This window comes from Acanthochromis polyacanthus, chromosome 17, assembly GCF_021347895.1.
Source record: "Acanthochromis polyacanthus isolate Apoly-LR-REF ecotype Palm Island chromosome 17, KAUST_Apoly_ChrSc, whole genome shotgun sequence".
Classification (NCBI taxonomy): Eukaryota; Metazoa; Chordata; class Actinopteri; family Pomacentridae; genus Acanthochromis; species Acanthochromis polyacanthus.
In genome coordinates, this window is record NC_067129.1 from 7,094,264 (window position 1) to 7,112,560 (window position 18,297).

General features: G+C 40.3%; 1 protein-coding gene across 1 annotated transcript in view; it reads right to left on the reverse strand.

Moving 5' to 3' along the window:
- The window catches only part of LOC110966808 (glucocorticoid receptor-like), an 86,571-nt gene that overhangs the window by 42,696 nt on the left and 25,578 nt on the right, over window positions 1-18,297 (reverse strand). The window contains 2 exon segments of the mRNA XM_051937728.1: window positions 4,623-4,643; window positions 4,646-4,782. Coding sequence (XP_051793688.1) covers window positions 4,623-4,643; window positions 4,646-4,782 — 158 coding nt within the window.

Below are 18,297 nucleotides of genomic sequence, written 5' to 3' on the forward strand. Positions count from 1 at the left end.
CTTTGCTTCAGTTTCACACATTTTGGCTCCTGAAAGAGCAAAAACTGAAACTGAAATTCAAACAGAGATGAAAAAGTGAGTTGAGTGTCATGAATGGCCGCAAAGTACGTTAAAAAACCACAGCTCGGAAACATTCTAGGGTTTTTTTCAGCTTTAAAACCACAGGTTACCCTGTCTACTGTTATTTACTCTAGCTCCAGTGCTGTGGAATGTAAGAGCAATTTTATCTCGTATGTGAGTTTCAGTATGTTCCACTGCGATCTTTAGGCATTATATGAACAATCACTGTAATGAATGCACAACGAAAAAGCTTGTTGGCCGGCCATGCATTATTCTTTACTGTTGGCAAGCAGTGCAGTGATATGTGGTCATTTTTGGCAATGATAACTATGACAAACTATAGTTGGCTCTCCTTTATTTGCTGTTGGTAGCAATGACTGATGGATTAATGTAGCCTGTGAAATGTCCAAAATGTTCTGGTAGATTGCATAGTTCACATAAGCACCCTTTTCTTTTTTGCTTTAATGTTGTCCACTTCTTAAGATACACACCCGAGGCAGAACTCAGACAGAACACACTATTTCAGTAAACTTGTGATTTCCCAATATTCACTAAATTATGTATCTGTGTATGGGACATAGCATTATTCACTTTGTAGCATTCACGATCATTTCCATCAAAGCAACATAGTTCTGGTCTTTTTCAGGACAGCTTTGGTAAGAAAATGTCTTTTTAATTCTGTACTTCTGTTCAAACAACTTTGCAGCTACTTTATATTGAAGCTGTCCACATAATGTATAGTGCTGCCTGTCAGACTGCAGTAAAACTGGCCTCTGTAATAGGGATTCAATTCATTTTAGTCTCCTATATAACTCACTGTTTAAGATTTTTTTAATTTTTTTTTAACCCGTGAACAGTGAGCCTAAAATGAGCACCAATGATGACTGAATCTGTGACATGAAGCTCAGTTAAATGATGTGTCATTCTACAATGATGGTGGCTGAAGCTAAATGCAAAAAGCAAAATGGAGCAAACATCTGGACTACAGGTCGACTGACATAGCACTACAGTTAATAGATTGGCACGACACAAGCATCTCAAACCAAAACAGCCGAACCAGCCACACTTTCCCTTTACTTTCATATTTCATTTACAACTAAAATGGTCATGTACATGAGAGCCAAATGTCCAGGAATCACCATTAGCAATGTGAACATTTTAAATGGCTGTAACGAGTTGTTATAAAGTCTGGTAACATTAAACATTATCTTGACTTGACTCATCTCTCCTTTGCTGTCTGTTCTGCTCCGATCAGTTTGTGCCCGTTTCCGTTTTCACAAACAGAGATGAGCTACAAAATAAGAATAGAGACTCTCACAATGAGCTGAAATGAGACAAGTGCACTTTGTAAATTTCTTCATTTTGAGGTCACTGTCTGAATGCTCTGCACTACATTTTCACTAGATCTGTCCTGATCGGTTCTTAAAGCTCTAGATCAGTGCTGATAAAGGCGTTTTTTTTAACTGACACGAACATAAGCCCTATGTTTACGTCTGCTGTCACATAGGTGTTCTAAGGGAAAGCACAACTTGTACTAGGAGATGAGGGATTTACATTTGAAAAATAGTTTTCTAGATAAATGCAGCATGAATTAAAGACACAAAGTGAGCACAAGGTATTTGCCCAATGAAGACAGAGCTATTTTAGTCATGATATAGACCATTGGGACATAGAAACAATGTCCTAGTGTGACTCCGTTCTCTGCTAAGGACACCATTACTTCACAATATCTTCACATAACATATCAATCAGCATAGCTATTTGGAGACATGCTAATGCTGTATTTATGTTCAATATCTTGCACACACTGCATCTTTCAGTCATTAACAGTGAAGTGTTGTCAGATACTTAGCATCCAGTTGATAAAAAGTAATTATGTTCATGCTTCAAAGGTAATCTGTCAGCACCACAGAGAGAATCACCTTTGAAACCCAAGTACATCCACGTTTCACACAGATTGGAAATGAATTATGAATTGCGGTGGTGTGATGACGAGATAGCTGCCAGTTCCAGCCATCACCGATATCACGGGAAGTCATTAAAAAAACAAGAGCGTAAACAGCCATCTGTGGTGTCAAAAGTGCTCGATGAATCCCACTGGTAACTTCTCTCCTTTTTCCTGCCCTAGCATGCATGGCTGGTGGTTTAGTCCTCTCAACTCGCAGCAAGGAGGTGATGAGTTTCAACATGACCGGAGTACATTAATTCTCCCATAATTACTCGTTACTCAATCTGACCAGCAGGCAAATAAAAAGGAAGCAACTCATTGTGCAGGTGAATGTTCGGTACTTTTGCTCACTCATTAACAAAAACAACATTGAAGTACAATCTGATAACGTGAATTTTACATTTAAATTTACTTTAGGGATGCCAGTGAAACACTAAGCTGTAAAAACACTGTGGACACGTATCATCAGCAACACTCAGTTCAAGTTTGTAGATGATTTTGATCTGATTCATAATAATTTAGTCACGTCAAAAGAATCATATTGACAATGTAATGTCGTACAGCTTGAATTTGTACAAAATGCATTGATATCAGTTGAGTCCTGCAGGATGTTTGCAAAAGCAGACAGTCATCAAGTGAGACAGTGAAACACATTGAGTAAATAAAACACATGAACAGCAGAGGGGAGGAGGAAGTACAGAGGTCATTTTTTGTGGGTCAAGTGCAACAGAATGGGCCTAATTAGAGACAGTGTGTGATTACAATTTTTGGATCTACCACCTGTGAGGATAATGAGGTGGAGCATTCCAATCACAATTTGAAAAGCACATTTAAAAAAAATAAAAAAAATCACTCACAGGCGAGTTACACTGATTTGAATTACCAAATCATTTGCATGCATTAACAGATAGTTGGTGGAAGAGGCTTTGCATACGTCTAGATTGGTTATATTTTAGTGTGGAAAGAATACAGGGACATGGGCAAATCAGAAGTGATAATTTTTCCATCATCATCATCATGAGTACAGTCATAATTATTATTATTAAAAGTGCATTTATTTACCATCTGTGTTTTGTCGTGCTCTCCATCCTTCACCATAGAGACAACGACCGGAGAATGGAGAGGGGGAGAGAAACAAAAATGACAGATATGACTTTCTCAGTGTTTCTGTAGGCAGCTCTTTTCAAAATAAAACTTACACTTCAGTCTGAGCGCTTGGCAGGTACACCAGCGCCACATAATTAAAGGTGATGTGGTAAATAACAGTTGACAACCATACAACTCTATAATTATAATCATGTAGATATGAGAATACTGTTCACCTCATACTGTATGTTCAGATTTACAGTTCAGCAGCACCACCGTTACACTCATTTAAGCCTCAAATTAATGTTTTATTTTGTGCAGGAGACCACGAAATGTAATCAATCCCATTAACGACCGGCCATGTTTGAATCTTGAGCTGTCGGAGTTAATATTCAGAGTAACAAATTCCCTCCATTAAGTTTGGCAGTGATGTTAGTTGGAGAAACAGAGGAAAAATAGACGGAGATGGTCAGTGCAGGGAAGAAAAAAAAGAACAAGGCTTTGTCTGTTAGCTGGGTCCTGAAAACAAGAGATTAGTGTGGGTCACTTCTGTGCTATAAGTATCAGTGTTGGGTCAACGATAAATAGAGAGTGTATTTATTGTTCAGCCCATCGGTGATGAGTGCATGCAATAACTAATTAACAGTTAACATTCGCCTCAGAAAGCCATCTCAAACTAATTACACATCTGCAAAGACAGCTTGTGGAGCAGCAGCAAATGGAAATAGAGCAGCAGAGGGAGGAATGCATAGCAGAAAGTCTAACACTAAATACTTCATGTTTGTCGGGTGCATTTCTGTACATCCCTTCTCAAGATTTTGTCAAGGCAATTAGAGTCAAGGCAAGCATCTTGACACATGAGCTAATTGCCAGTGACAAGAACTGAACACTGTATTAGAAGATGCGTAATGATTGTGAAGCGAAGCAGAAGACAGCAGTTGTGCAAGTTCTATAGTAATACTAGACCTCTAGTATGAAGATAGTTGGACGAGGCTCTCTGTAAGGTTTTCGTTGAAATTACTAACATTAATCCTTGTTCAGGTCAAGAAGGGGCACAGAAAGAGGAGATGGTGACATACAAGATCAGGACTAAGATTCAAACCCAAATAAAAAAAACTATTCTGCACTCAACAAGCACCCTTCTATTCTACTCTGACCTCAAATTTTTTTAGAAATAATTCAATTTTCTGCTGTCTAAGAAAAGGGAAACAGCAAAGAAGTTTCTCTGTGAGCGAAAGCATTAAGAGCTGATGTTTATGTAATTCAATGAGACTCTTTAGGACAGAATGTACAAAGTAAGGGATGCTAACCGTTTAGGCACACACGTATACAGAACACTGATCAGTTTACAATCTGGTGCAAATGTGGTTACAGTTGACTATCCAAAAGGGAAACGTTGAAATGAGTACACCTTATTTCATTCGCATTGTACAAATACCAATATTCAAATTGAAACCGAGTTCCCCACGTAGTATGTCAGAGGGAATGTAATGAGTGACTGAGGGAGGCTCAGATGTGCGAGACCAACCTTCAACGGCCCTCTTGAAAACACCTTGCAGCTGCCACAGGTGACAACCCCGTAGTGGCATCCCGAGGCCTCGTCCGAACACACCAAACAGATCTTGTGGGTCTGACCGCTGGGCTTGGATTGTCCCGTCACCGTAGAGCTGCTGCTTTCTCCTGTTCTGCTTAATGAGAGAGAGAGAGAGAGAGAGAGAGAGAGAGAGAGAGAGAGAGAGAGAGAGAGAGAGAGAGAGAGAGAGAGAGAGAGAGAGAGAGAGAGAGAGAGAGAGAGAGAGAGAGAGAGAGAGAGAGAGAGAGAGAGAGAGAGAGAGAGAGAGAGAGAGAGAGAGAGAGAGAGAGAGAGAGAGAATGTATTAAATTATGTGATCAGCATGTAAATATGTAAATGTCAGTGACAAATTGAAAGCAGGCTGTAGAGGGCTGGTGTACTGGTACAGACAGATTCATTTGTATGTTGTATTGTTGCTAGGAGATGTGAAAAGCCTTTTGATAGATCTGGTCAGCTATGGGGGAAAAAATCTGAAGATTGTTTTTCTTTGATGGCTAAAATTAAACGTTCAGAACATTGATGGTACAGCTTAAAGAGATAAACTATATGTGTACTGCACTGTAGGCAAAAAGACACTGGTTCCAAAGACATCTTACAGAAAAGCATAGCAAAACTCTAAAAATGTTACACATCCTCAAAGTCGGCCTATATCACAGATAAAAGGGTATTTTCTGTAACACCTTGTGAAGGCTGTCATCAGATAAAACCCTGATTTCAGTTTGACATTATGAATGGTTTGTTAACTTTGATGACTCACTGATTGTCTTTTCATTAATGTGGAAGCAAACAAGTCAATTACAATGAAATGTGTCACCGGCGACAGCTCCTCTATGAAGTAACTAAGCCCTAAAGCTCACTACAATCCTCCAGTTGTGTTACGATGCAAATTAAAGCCTTGTTTATGCCTCTTGGGAAACCTGCATGCGTGCACATACATCAAAGTTGTCATCATCCCGATTGGTCTATAATCTAAAGTGTGAAACTTAACTAGTCGCCAACATCAATTTGTCAGCTGTATTGTGTCAGAAGTGGCAACACGCAACCCAATAGGATATCAGGAGTATTAGAATGACACTGCTGTGTAATCCATGACAGGAATTTGACCGCATTAAACGGGCTTAAATCTTTTCTCCTTTGTTTGTTTTGGCAGCACACTAGTTGGAATGTATATGGGGATTATGTAACAGAGTTAGCTTGTTAAGCTTGATAATGACTTTATATTCAGGTCTATAGTTATCTTAGCCCCGGTGACGAGGTTACTTCCTGACTCAAATAATTCTCAGAGGAGTCGCTTCTTCTCATTTTCTCTCCTTGGCTTTCAAGCTATGAAGTTTTGCAGAACAGGAATGGAGAGCGGGGAGAACAAATTTGTTAGTGTTCTGCCTTACAGATCAGAAACCACCCCCGCCGCCCTGTTCAAACATTCCCCGACCCAACTTCACAGCGGCCGATGCCTCAAAGTCACTGGAAAGACGACACTTGCTTATGTAAATTGGACTGCAACCAAGCAAGGGGAGCAGCAATGGTGGATGCTGGAAGACGTCCAGCTAAGACGTTTATCCATATCTTAACATTGAGCTTGTCAAGATCGCTCCGCAACACATTGGGACAGGTTCAGAATGCGCTACCAGCTTAACTTTTGGCAGGCGTCTGAAAAAAAAATACACAATCACTGTTTCACAGATGGCGGTAACAGTAGGGAGGGGAGGGGGAAGCAGGAGTCTGAAGTCTGTTTCCAGAGTCTGAAGAGCGAGCGTGACCATCACAGTGGTGACAATGTGCAAAAAATGAAGATGCTAAATGGAGGTGCTAAAATGCAGAAAAACAACAAATATTTCTCCTTGTTGAAGTGAAAAATGTCACAAATCATATGGTCTGTCACTTATTGCACCCCAAAGACAATCTACAGGGGACTAGCTTTGTGAATTAAAAATATGCCAGAGCAAAAACTATGCAGAAAAAACATGCATAGGTCAGCTTTAGACCTACACAGTTGCAACTCGAACTGAAATGATGAAGTGTGACTTATTCCGAAACCTATCAAACTTGCAACCGTTATTTTTCTCAGCACGAGGTCAACGTCATTAACAATGTTATCTGAATCTGACACCAAATTTCTGCACCCACAAATCATTTCCACCTTATCGTGCAAGTGTGTCTGTGCATGCTGCAAGCTATACGATACATCACATGCTCTACAGTGCAAGATGGAGTTACTCATATGGTTGTCAATAATAATTACATGATTACCCCATGGCAATTCCATGACGTGACAATGAAATGACCTAATTCAGTCAAACCTTATCATGACCTGCATACACTGTGGTTTAGACTTTATCAGCAACACTGGCACTCTGCAAATGTTGGCAGGCGCTTTCTAAAATGTACTGGTCTTAACTTTGGTTCGACAGTCTGGCAGTAGTAGGGTATTTATAGAAAACGTCCTCTTTTAACCTCTGTTATGGGGAGCACGTTAACCTGCTATGTGCTCACTCTGCTGGTGCCCTCATTACTTGCTCACTTCAAGCAGCTATGATCAGATTTGAGTGAAGTTGGTGTGAACACTAATAGTCTGGCTGTGGGTGAGAACTCCTCAGAAACTGGGAAAAAAAAAAAAAAAAAAAAAATCCAGACATACCAGAGAACTGGGAGATTACAGCTACTACCAAACAAGTCAAACAAGGGTAGAAAATTGCATCACTTTTACAATCTAAGATTTTCCAGATCGTTGGTGTTTTATATTTATCTTTATAGTCCATTTCCTCTTTTGATTCCCAATTTTATCAATTTAAAGTGTAATGAAGGGCTAATGGGTTTTACATCCTGCACAACTCCTCTCTGTTCTGTTCTGGCATGAATAACATGCTGGTAGCATCAAATGACCACAGGGTGGTGTTTGAATTAAACATTTATAACCGCCTCTACTTTTGCTTTATGCTCCTCCCATCGCTGAGACATCAAGTGCGACCCTGAGCCACAGAGCGCAGATTCAAGCCTCATTAGGAATGCCTCCACACTGGACCGTAGCGCAACAAACGTGCAGAGTCACTGTCCTGCAAACACACACGCAGAAACTCGGGCCTCGTACGTACAGATACACAAGAGCGCTGAAAAACACACATATACAGAGCCTGGATGCATAAAATGGAAGCGTAATAATCCATCAAACACACCCACATGCACAATAACCAACATTTTCAGGAAGGACTTGAGCAAAAGGCATGAATAAACAAACAACAAAAAACAGGTTGCAGTTCATGGCCCTTTGCTGCTCTTTCTCCACCCCCACTGCATTCCATGAGTGTGTGTTTAATCTGTCAAGCACCTGGTCTTGAAAAAGTCAAATGTAACCAAAAATGTGAGTGGACGCAATTTACACCCTGAGCCATTCTGCCAATTATACCCCTCGCTATTTTACTTCTACCCATAAACATCTCCTTCCCTGAGTGCACACATGTGAACATTGTGTCAATACTGAGAGGCTGTGAGGAAATAATGAAGGTCCTTGGCAATAAGACTCAAAAGACAGATTAAATTAGATCTTGCAGCAATGGACAATATGATCCTAGGATTTTTTCCCCCTAAGAATGCACAATCTTTTCTATCCTTAAACAAACAGAATATGCGTAAAGAGTTTGCGGTGTACAGCTGAAAACCTTTTTTTTTTTTTAACTTCTCTCACCAATAAAACTGCCTTCACTTGTGGTTTGGTAAGTCTAATCCAGCAATCGCATGAACATTTTTTTTTTTTTAATTCCCACTGGTATAAAATCAGAGCAAGGAGGAAACAACTTCTAAATGTGTCATAAATGTCCTTAGCAGCCCACTGCATGATGAGGAGGTGGAAAATATAGATCACCAGTGCAGACGGTCGAAAAACAAAGTGCCTGCAGCAGCTATGGAGAGACCGTCTGAACTGGGCTGACCCGCTATGTCACTGGGGAATCGTATAGCAGCGACTGCAGTGGGAACCGATGCAGGCCTACTTTTTCCAGTCAGATCAAAGCTTTTTTTAGGGCTAATGTGTGGGAGCAGAGAGTATGAGGTGGCCGTGGGAGACTGAAGTAGCTTTTGTCAGAAGAGAGATGTAAAACATGAGTGCATTCAAGCTGAGGACTGACACAAATATGGAAACGGAGTGACTTGTAACAAGCTTCGTCATTGTTCCGTTTCAAAAACTTTTTCTTCCAGCAAATGTAGCTGCTGTTTAGATGCCAGTTTGCCATTTCTGCCTTTAACTGATGAAGCACTGACAAAGTCTTGGGGGATTGTAATAAAAGATTTCAATCTTTATTGCAGATTCCGATCACACTGGTCTTTGTAGAATATCTGTATCCATTCAGGAACGTTTCTGCAATTAATATGGCAGCCTTGACACATAATGAACCTCTCCCGTGCTCAGCCTACCTATTCACGTAAACTACATTCAAAATGCAAACATAATACTTCTTCTGTTCCCCTGGACTCCATTTTTTTTTCCATCCAACCAAGGACTCCATGCAGTTTGTGTCTCAACCATTCTACGATGTCTCCCCAGAGAGTTGCACTCACTTACAAAATATTATTATTGAACTTTGTGCTTATTTGAGTCACAAAAATGACTGCCAAAGAAAACTTTATTGGCAAGGAAGCAAAACAAAATGCACATAACTCCAAAACATTGGACATCTGCATCCTAAATCTGTCATGTTCCAGCAAAAATGCATAACAAGTTCACGGTTTAAACTACAGACACCTGCACTCTTTCTGAACAAAAACCCGACGTTGGCAGACAGCATTTGGATTATGTAATGCAAGCTGGTAGCAACTACAAGACTGCTGCATGTTCAGCCAGAGAATAGCGGTGTAATTTTAGCCCAAATTCATCCCCCAGCCTGGATAATCTGGACAATGGTGAGGAGTCAGGAGGAAGCCTGCCAGTTTCACATAATACAGCATTATAGGTGCATTATAAAAGTGACTTTGCTACTTTTAAGCACATCTGCACAGCCTTACTCACATCACCAGTTTGTTCTCCTTTTATAAAATCATTGTGTAATTTTACTGTTTTACTGTACTTTTCCCTTCCTGCCTTTCCTTACTTTCACTTCCTCTTTCTCATCACATCCTTCTCCCTCAGTGACTCTCTCCCTCCTTCTCTCTCATTGCTCATTCCCCTCTTCTTCCTTCCTCTTCCCCTCACCACGCCTCATCTGCCAAGGTTATATAATATTCGTATTGCTGCTGCTGCTGCCGGGGCAGACGCCTCCCACCCCTGCGCGGGCTCAGTCTCTCAGCCAATCGAGTGCCACTACTGGCAGGGAGTATAGAGGAGGTCAGGCGAGTCATGGGATTATCCAACTCACCTACCCAGAGACAAGCGCATACAGCATATGTGTGTGTGTGTGTGTGTGTGTGTGTGTGCGTCTTCTGTGTGCGTGTGTGTGTCACTAATGTGAAGCTTGCATGTGCGTGTGTGCATGTTTGTTGATTTGGTCTTTGAATTAATGAGCAGAGCCTTTGGTTGCTAGAGAGGAGCACAGCTATAAAGCTACCCTTGTTTCACAAATCATCATGTGATTATGCGATTGCAGCCTCTTTTCTTCTCTCGTTTTCTCTCACTGAACTCCACTCACCCACCCACCAGTCCTCACATCTGAGTGTCTACATCTCCTACACACTGCTGTCACTTCAATCATCCTTTCAGAGCGTCGGCCTCTTCCTTCTTTCTTTCGTTCTTACTCGAACAATTCCAGTGCTTCGCAAGTATCCTCACCGAACATTTCCTTGAGTGGATGGGAGACTCACTGAGAAATAAAGAAATAGATGACAGCATGGCTCTTTACTTAAACTTTGTGTTTATATTTACCTGAGTACGACCTTATGCCATGCAGTTTAAAAATGATGCCCGTCAGAAAGCAAGAGGTAAAAGAGGTGTTTAGTTGCTAAGGAACCATTAAACCTTTTTACGAGCATGAATGAGTGGAAAAATGGCTGCGATAAGGCTTGAAGTGAAGCGTACACTGAAAACCAAAGTTCACATCCCTCCAGACCTTTAACTGAGATGTTTCCTAGATTTCAAAAATAAAACAGATCTCGGAGCTAGCGAGCAGGGTGAAAGTGCAGAAGAAGTGAAAACTAAAATAAAGAAAAACACGTTTAAACTTCCTCTCACACATGTAGTGACAGTTGATCATTAATCCTTCCCATTTCCCGGTGCATTTTCATTGCGTCTCTTTCTCTCTGAGCATTTCTGTGTGTCCAAATACACCAGCACAGATGCTCACAAAGAATCACTAGCAAAGCAGCCACAATAGCATCTCATTAGCAGTAATTTCCACTGTGGCTGGCAGTGAACCAGAGAAGTTTTAATTCATAATCTGACATAAATCAGTTACTTCAGTCTGCTCGGTCGCCTTCTTTTCATCAGGCTTGGACACAATTTGCCCGTTTTAAACACGAGAGCACCCCAGTATGAAATAAGCGCTCAGCAGTGCTCGGCAGTGAACTGAAAATATGCTACGACAGATACAACACACTACAAGGCACCGCACAGCAATTTCACATAATGCAAACGGTTAATAAACAAAAAACATTGCGCATTGTGGTGCCATCTAGTTGAAACTATGCGGCTGTGAAGTGCTGCTTCTCTGCTGCTAAATGTGTATTTATATTTACAGAAAAACAAAGAGTAAGCTCCAGATACACAAGGATCAAATATGCGCCCCTTTCTGGCAGCAGACTGGCAGAAACGAAAATGAAACTTCAAAATTGAGTGACCTGGCCTTAGAGCGAGGCAATAATGCAATATCATTGTTTGTTGTATTGCGCTGGAATCGTGTTGTGATATTTAGGGATTTATGGCACAAGGCTATGTTGTGAAAACAGACGATGAAAAGCTTGCTGCATTTAAAAACTGATAAAATAATGAAACATGATAGGGGATATCTGCGGTTTGTGCGACATCACACAATGTTAACTTACTGTTTAATGTGAAGATGACTGAATTAGTTTATTATGTTTATTTTTTTATCGCAAATACACTGAAAGACCTATTACTTGAGATATTGATTTCAGACTTACAGCATCACCCGGTCTAATCCAGCAGGAGGCTCATCTCTCTACAAGGCTTCAGTTACAGTGAGCCAAGACAAGCATGAGTGTGGGCAGAGAAGATTAACCCAGAAAAGAACAGATCAGAGTAGAGAGACAATCAACTGTAAAGTGTGTTAACAGGACACACTGTAAAGTATTTTCCTGTAACTTTGATGTGCAAGATACTGCAGGAGAGAACAGTCGCGAGCAGCAAAACGGGAGACAAAACTTCTACTGTTCCTCTCCGAGAAGGGTACGGGTTTAGGCTAGATGAGGTCACATGCTAAATCCCTGGAGTGAAGTTATGCTGTACTGGAATGTGGAGCTTTGCAGGAAATTGGGCCACATGGTGTAGACCACAGGGAGCAGAATGAAGGGCAATGACACAGTCCTTCAAGTTTATCCCTGTTTAACTCAGCATGAAGTTTGGAAAATGTGGATGAAAGCCATAACATTTTGGAAAAAGAAGTACTGTCTGTGCTCTTTTAAGCATACACCGGGCCTGCAGCTATTTTAACATAGTGTGTGTGTCATGCAAATATCTCAGGCAGCTTGAAACAGGACAGGTAATATTTCATGCAATAAAAGCTACACTGAAAGAGGATTGTTGTGAGCTGCAATGGAACAGAAGTTAAGGGGGGGAAAAGACTTGTTTATAGTATTTTAAAAATGCTATTTCAAACTTTCTTCATTTTAAATTGTTGATTCGGTGGTAGCAATGCGTCACGTGAGAGTAAAAATAAAGTAGAAAAAAAACAATTAAAACTGAAATTTTGCTTTTTCTACATAAATGTTGCAAAAAGAAACAACTAACTTGTTCCAGGTTCTCACATCTGAATACTTGTTTCTTTTTACTCTTCTGTACCATTGAACTGAATATATTTGAATTTCAGATTGTTTAATGGTGATTCTGTCTTTGTAGCTCTCACTGATTTGGACACATTTTCACTAATGTGTCGGTAATTTGAAAGAGGCAACAACTATCAATTTAGACTCATTTGAAATAAATTACCCGCTAATCACAGCTCACATTTTGTGATTTGAACAAAGGCTATAAACCTGTTTTTTCTGTTCTGGAACAAACTACAACAAATGTACTGCTTCCATTTCAGCTTTGAAACAATACCTGGAAATTTAAATAAAACAGCAAGGAGGATGAAAAGTTGATTGTAACGGTGGTGCAATTAAGCCTGTGTGCAGCCTAATCTTGACACAAGAAATGTGTGTTTTTGTGTGTGTGTGATGCAGAGAACCTTCAATTGCTCCCTGCAGATTTGATTTGCTGCTGACACATCGTGCGTCTTAAATCAGACAGATGGCCGCGGCCTGAGGGTTCACAGCACCCTTTTCTCCCCAGTCCTCTTATGTAATTAGCTTTCGTTTAAGACTCTAATGCTTTAGCCTCCACAAATTACCCAGAAGAAAGTCTCCTCTCCCCCTTTCACCCACATTCTCTCTGCCTCTTCCTTCTTTCTCACTCACAACCTGTTAGAAAAAACCATTCGCCTCACAATCCATTCAGTAAGAGTAATTTGCACAATTGTCAAAACCACCACTGTTCTAATCACGATGTTAGAAATAGAATAGTGCAGTCTGAGTGATATTCAAAAGGGCAACTGTAACTGTTGGCTCATATTGTCACTTTCCTTTTAGTTGCTGTGAACAAGCAGCAGTGACACGCAGCAATAAGCAAACAGCGGTTACATAACGAAGAGCTCACCACAGCAGCATAAATATTTATCGAGGCATACACATTTAAATCATAATGATGTAAACTTCCTACTGTTGGAGGGAACCATTTGGGATAATGTTCAAAGTCACTTTCCAAAAGAGGGAATTATGCCATATTGAAATTAAAAGCCCAAACACACGCTTTACAAAGACACAAAAGTTTGAAACATAAAACACAGCAGAGAGCGAAGCCTGAATGCGACCAAGTGTTGAATGTCAGCCCTCTATACATAAATACAGAAGAGGCTGAAACTTGGACCCAGTATCATTTTAAGGTCTGACCTGGCAGCATATGAAAATAAGTTTTTATTTCTGAGGGGCAGAGGATGAGACGACAGTAACGGTACTGGCTGCTATAGCATCAAGTGAGCAGATGCCACTGACTCCTGTCATTGAAATAGAACAGACACTGACCTCCACCAAAGCATGTTAGCTTTAAAAATCGATCTTCTCTCCCCCTGTACTTTAACTCTGGTGAGATTATGTACGTTAATGCTGTTACATCCATGCTGTTACATTTTTATAGGGGTCAGTGGGAGGACAGGGCTATAGCCCACAGCCTTTAGGCGATTATCTTTACAATCGTTCTCATTAAACACTATGGTCTGTTGCCAACAGGCATAGCGATGATGAGAGAGAGAGAGAAAAAAAGATACACGCAGACGGGCAAACCGGCAGAGCGAGTAGACAAGACCTCAGAGAAAATGTCTACAGCAGCAGCAACATCAGGAGAGGACAGTGTTGACAGCTTTGGTTGGTTAATGGAGGGTTACATTCACATATGACCACCGTCTCCGTCTGCAAAATGAATGGCGAAATTGAAAATGCAAAGTAAATTCCGCTGACATACAGTGAGAAAACGATGCAAGGGACTGGTTGCGTGAGTGTGGCTGCTCAGGGTGTGGGTCTTGAGAATCACTTCTGAAGAGGAACAGGTTTCAAGTTTACAAAAAGAAGCGATTCAGTCGAAGGACACGTTTCAATTCAATCTGTTCTTTATCGTCTTGGATGTGTGGCAAGCCAGAGCTGGTGATCAAGTGTTGAACGTATACACGCTGCTACTGTGAAACATAATCACTCTGCCAAACTAGTTCCTTGTCACGGAGAAATCTGACACGACAAAGCGTTTATTGCAGCGTGCAATAGTGAGATGTTATTACTCAGACAAAAATTAATCAGAAGCAAAACCAAAAACATTTAAACAATTTCTAGTTCCTTCACAACTGTTTAAAGAGCTTATACGGACTTAAAAATCTAGCAAAATATCATTTTGCTCCTATATTGTGTTTTACCCCTCCTAAGATTTGTTCATCCAAAGGGACAAAACCAGATAAGTAATTATAAAGGATATACAAGCACTGTAATTCCTCCGAGTATCCCAGGCTTTAGGCAAAAACCAGCATGAAAATACTGGATTTAAGATATGTAGTAACTATGAAGACAACTTTTTCCTGGAATTAATATAATGATTATGTTTCAATGTAATTGATTTTATTCTATTTTTCTTTATAGAAACTTTCAAATTGTGTAACCAGGAATTTTGAATTTGTTTTGTGAATGCTGCATAAAAGAGCCTTATTTAGTAATTAACATTAAAATATGTGTTTTATGCTTGATAAAACCCAGACTTTTTTTATGTTAACAGAAAAAACTATACATTGTTTTTTGTTTCATGGAGAGAATAACATTTGCCATAAATAATATTCAGACAGACTGAACTATAAAGATTACCTAACTTCCCACAACTCAGTGTTATATATCTGTAATCAAGCCATGATTTAAGACCACAGTGAAACAGGGAAAGGTGACTGAAAAACAGGTGTGGCCAGGCATTAAAAAAAAACAAAAAACAAAACACACACACAACAAAAAACAAGGCATACCTGCGGTTTGGTGCCTCGTAAAATTATATAACCCATCTTTGATTTTTTTAAAAAAGGCGTGCAAATGAATGCACGCATGGGTGTTTGATCTGATTCCGCTCCAGCCCAAGGCGCATCGCAAACAGTCCAGTCTGGTGCACTACAACCATGTGCAGTTAAATATTTATCAGTTATTAGAAGACTGAAGCAATGTTTGTTCGGCTGTCAGAGTGCCTCGGAAGAACATCAAGTGAGGTTTTCTGGATGCATTAATAAACACGGCTGTAAGTGCGCCACAGTTAGCCGAGAGGCAAAATTTCATCCGCAGTTAACAACTGCAGAAGAGAATTTGATTGGGAAAGAAAAAAAAAAAAAAAACACCAGCACACTCAAACCCAACACTGACCCATAATATCTTTTTTATGTGTTCTGAATTTGATCCAAGCTGCCTGCAGTAGCTGCTGGTACAACTTTACTCTCCTGCCCCGTTTCTGTGTTTGACATCAAAGGTGCAAAGCAGACTCTGAGCCAGAGTCCATAAGGGCACAACAGTACTTTTATTTGGTTATCCTGATTTTAATGCACATAAGGTTGCCCTCTTTCTCTCTCTCTCTCTCTCTCTCTATTTCTGGCACACCCACACATGCACAAAGACCCTATATAGTATTCTGAAAGCGGCCAATCATTAACCCCGTGAAGTACATTAAATATCTCCCTATAAAGGCTCTTCTCTGCTCCTCCCTCGACCCAAATCATACGAGGGGGAGAGAGGTATGGTGTGATCCACAAAAGGGAGGTGGTAAAAAAATAAGCAATTACAGAATGAAATGTGACTTCCTTAGATAAGATTAGATATTTTTTAAAAAAAACTAATAGGAAGATTGCACGCATTCTTTCCCAGATTTCACAACACAATTTCATAAACAGTGTTATGGCCTTATTTGAAGACGGCCGAGTGAGTTACGACATAAGGGAAGCTGAAGATCAGGACGAGCTGGTGAAGAAAGCGTGAGCAAAATGTAGATCTCAACAGAGGCTGATGTTACAGGCAGTGAAAGGAGGCTTGTTGGGCTGTTGTTCTGTGTTTGGATCACTGAAGACAAGAAGCCGTGGCCGCTACACTCTCTGAGCCTCAACGTTGACCTCTGGCTCTGGCTGCGGGAAGAAGGACTCCTCCAGATGTTTGTCTTCACTCAGGTGAACTCATTGACTGATGCACAGTATACATTTATAAAAAAGAGCAAGCAGGGATAAAAAGCATGACAAAAGCTTCGGAGAGATGACTCAGATGGGCCCGCTCCTATTATTGTAATGGAAACAACTACAGATATAGCACCAACAACAAGCTCGCAGCATGTGGGGGGAAATTACCTCTGCCTCTGTCAACAGTCCTGAGAACAGGGCATGGCTGCTGGAACATAATAAAAACATGATTGGTTTGGTATTAGATTCCCTATGGTTTGACGTTTGCTAAAAATCCTAATGACAAGAGCTTTTTGGAGTCATCAGCAGAGAGGTAGCGGCTAACACAAATGAAGCCATATTGCTGCTTAAAAACACACACAAAGGACAGACAGCTTAAGAAATAATGCAAAAAGGAAATATCAGCAGCATGTAAACTCGGAGGTCGACACAAATTTCCTTTTTCCGGACCGGTAGCTATAAAAAAAAAAACATCATCTGCAGCATTGATTTAATGGAAGTAAACAAAACCATTAGTGGTGAAAGTAGCATTTTTCATCATGGGTCAACATTAATGGAGCAAAGCACAAAAAAAAAAAAGCATAGACTCTACAAACAAATGCATCAGAGGTAAGCTCAGCAGAGGATGTGGACTAATTCACTCAACGTACACACAAACACACAGACATTTACTTCTGCTTCATTCTCCCCAAGTGCTCCTGCTGAAATCACTTCTCATCCCAGCTTGCCGGTCCACAGTGCAAGCAGAGATCATTTAAAAACAGACCTCCCACTCCCAATTCCACTACCACATCCTATTAAAAAAATGTTTGGAGAACTCACAAGCACTGGGTTATGTTTTTTAAAATTCTTTTTAAAAAGAAAAAAAGAATTCTCTTTGGATTGTTTGGTGTCATAATTATCTGCTCCCCATTTGCTTTAATGGGCTACAGATGGGCTGAAATTGAAAGAATTCACTATATTTTCCGCTTTTTTTTTTGTGATGTCACATGACATCAATGGATGTCAGTGGGTACTGTGTCAGAGTGTTTTCTGGTGTGATTGCACCATTATAAATAGATCACAAAGCAGTCACACAGCAGTCTATAGAACAAACACCTAATGCAAACCATATGTTCATGTCCTGAAAATGTGAGACATCTGAGACACTGTTTCTCTGCTACCTTCAGAAACTCTGAGTGGAATCCTGCCAGATAAATCAACCCAACCCATCACAAACAGAGGATTTAGGAATCTGTTTCATTTACAAATAGCCAGTGTATCTGGCTTATTTACTGACTGCAAGAAATCGAAGCTGCCACTGATATGAGGGTCTTAAGATGAGACTACCGATAGAGCTCAAATGTTGTGATGCACTATCTTGTTAGCACTTCATTTCCACGTATCATTTTTGACATTCTAGTATCTGCTGTGAAATTCAGCCTCATCAGTCTGAGCCAAGGCAGTGGAATCATTAGCCTGTCTAGACGTGCTTACTATCAACAGTGTGAGGAACAACAAGACGAGAGCGGAATGAAAGTGAATTCTTTTTCACCTGCTTATTAAAAAGGCATTTTTGATGTTCTTTTCCATCGCAGCTGTACATAGCTTGAAACTGAGGAGAGATTTTATCCCTCTGAACCTCAAACCCGTTAGCAGGTTTGGAAGTAAAGGAAAAAAAAATAAGTAAAAAGACAAAATTTATCAGAGCCACAGCATAATTTTGTACTTTCTGACAGTATTTGATTTGCTCATCTGTGATGGAACACTATGTTGTAAGA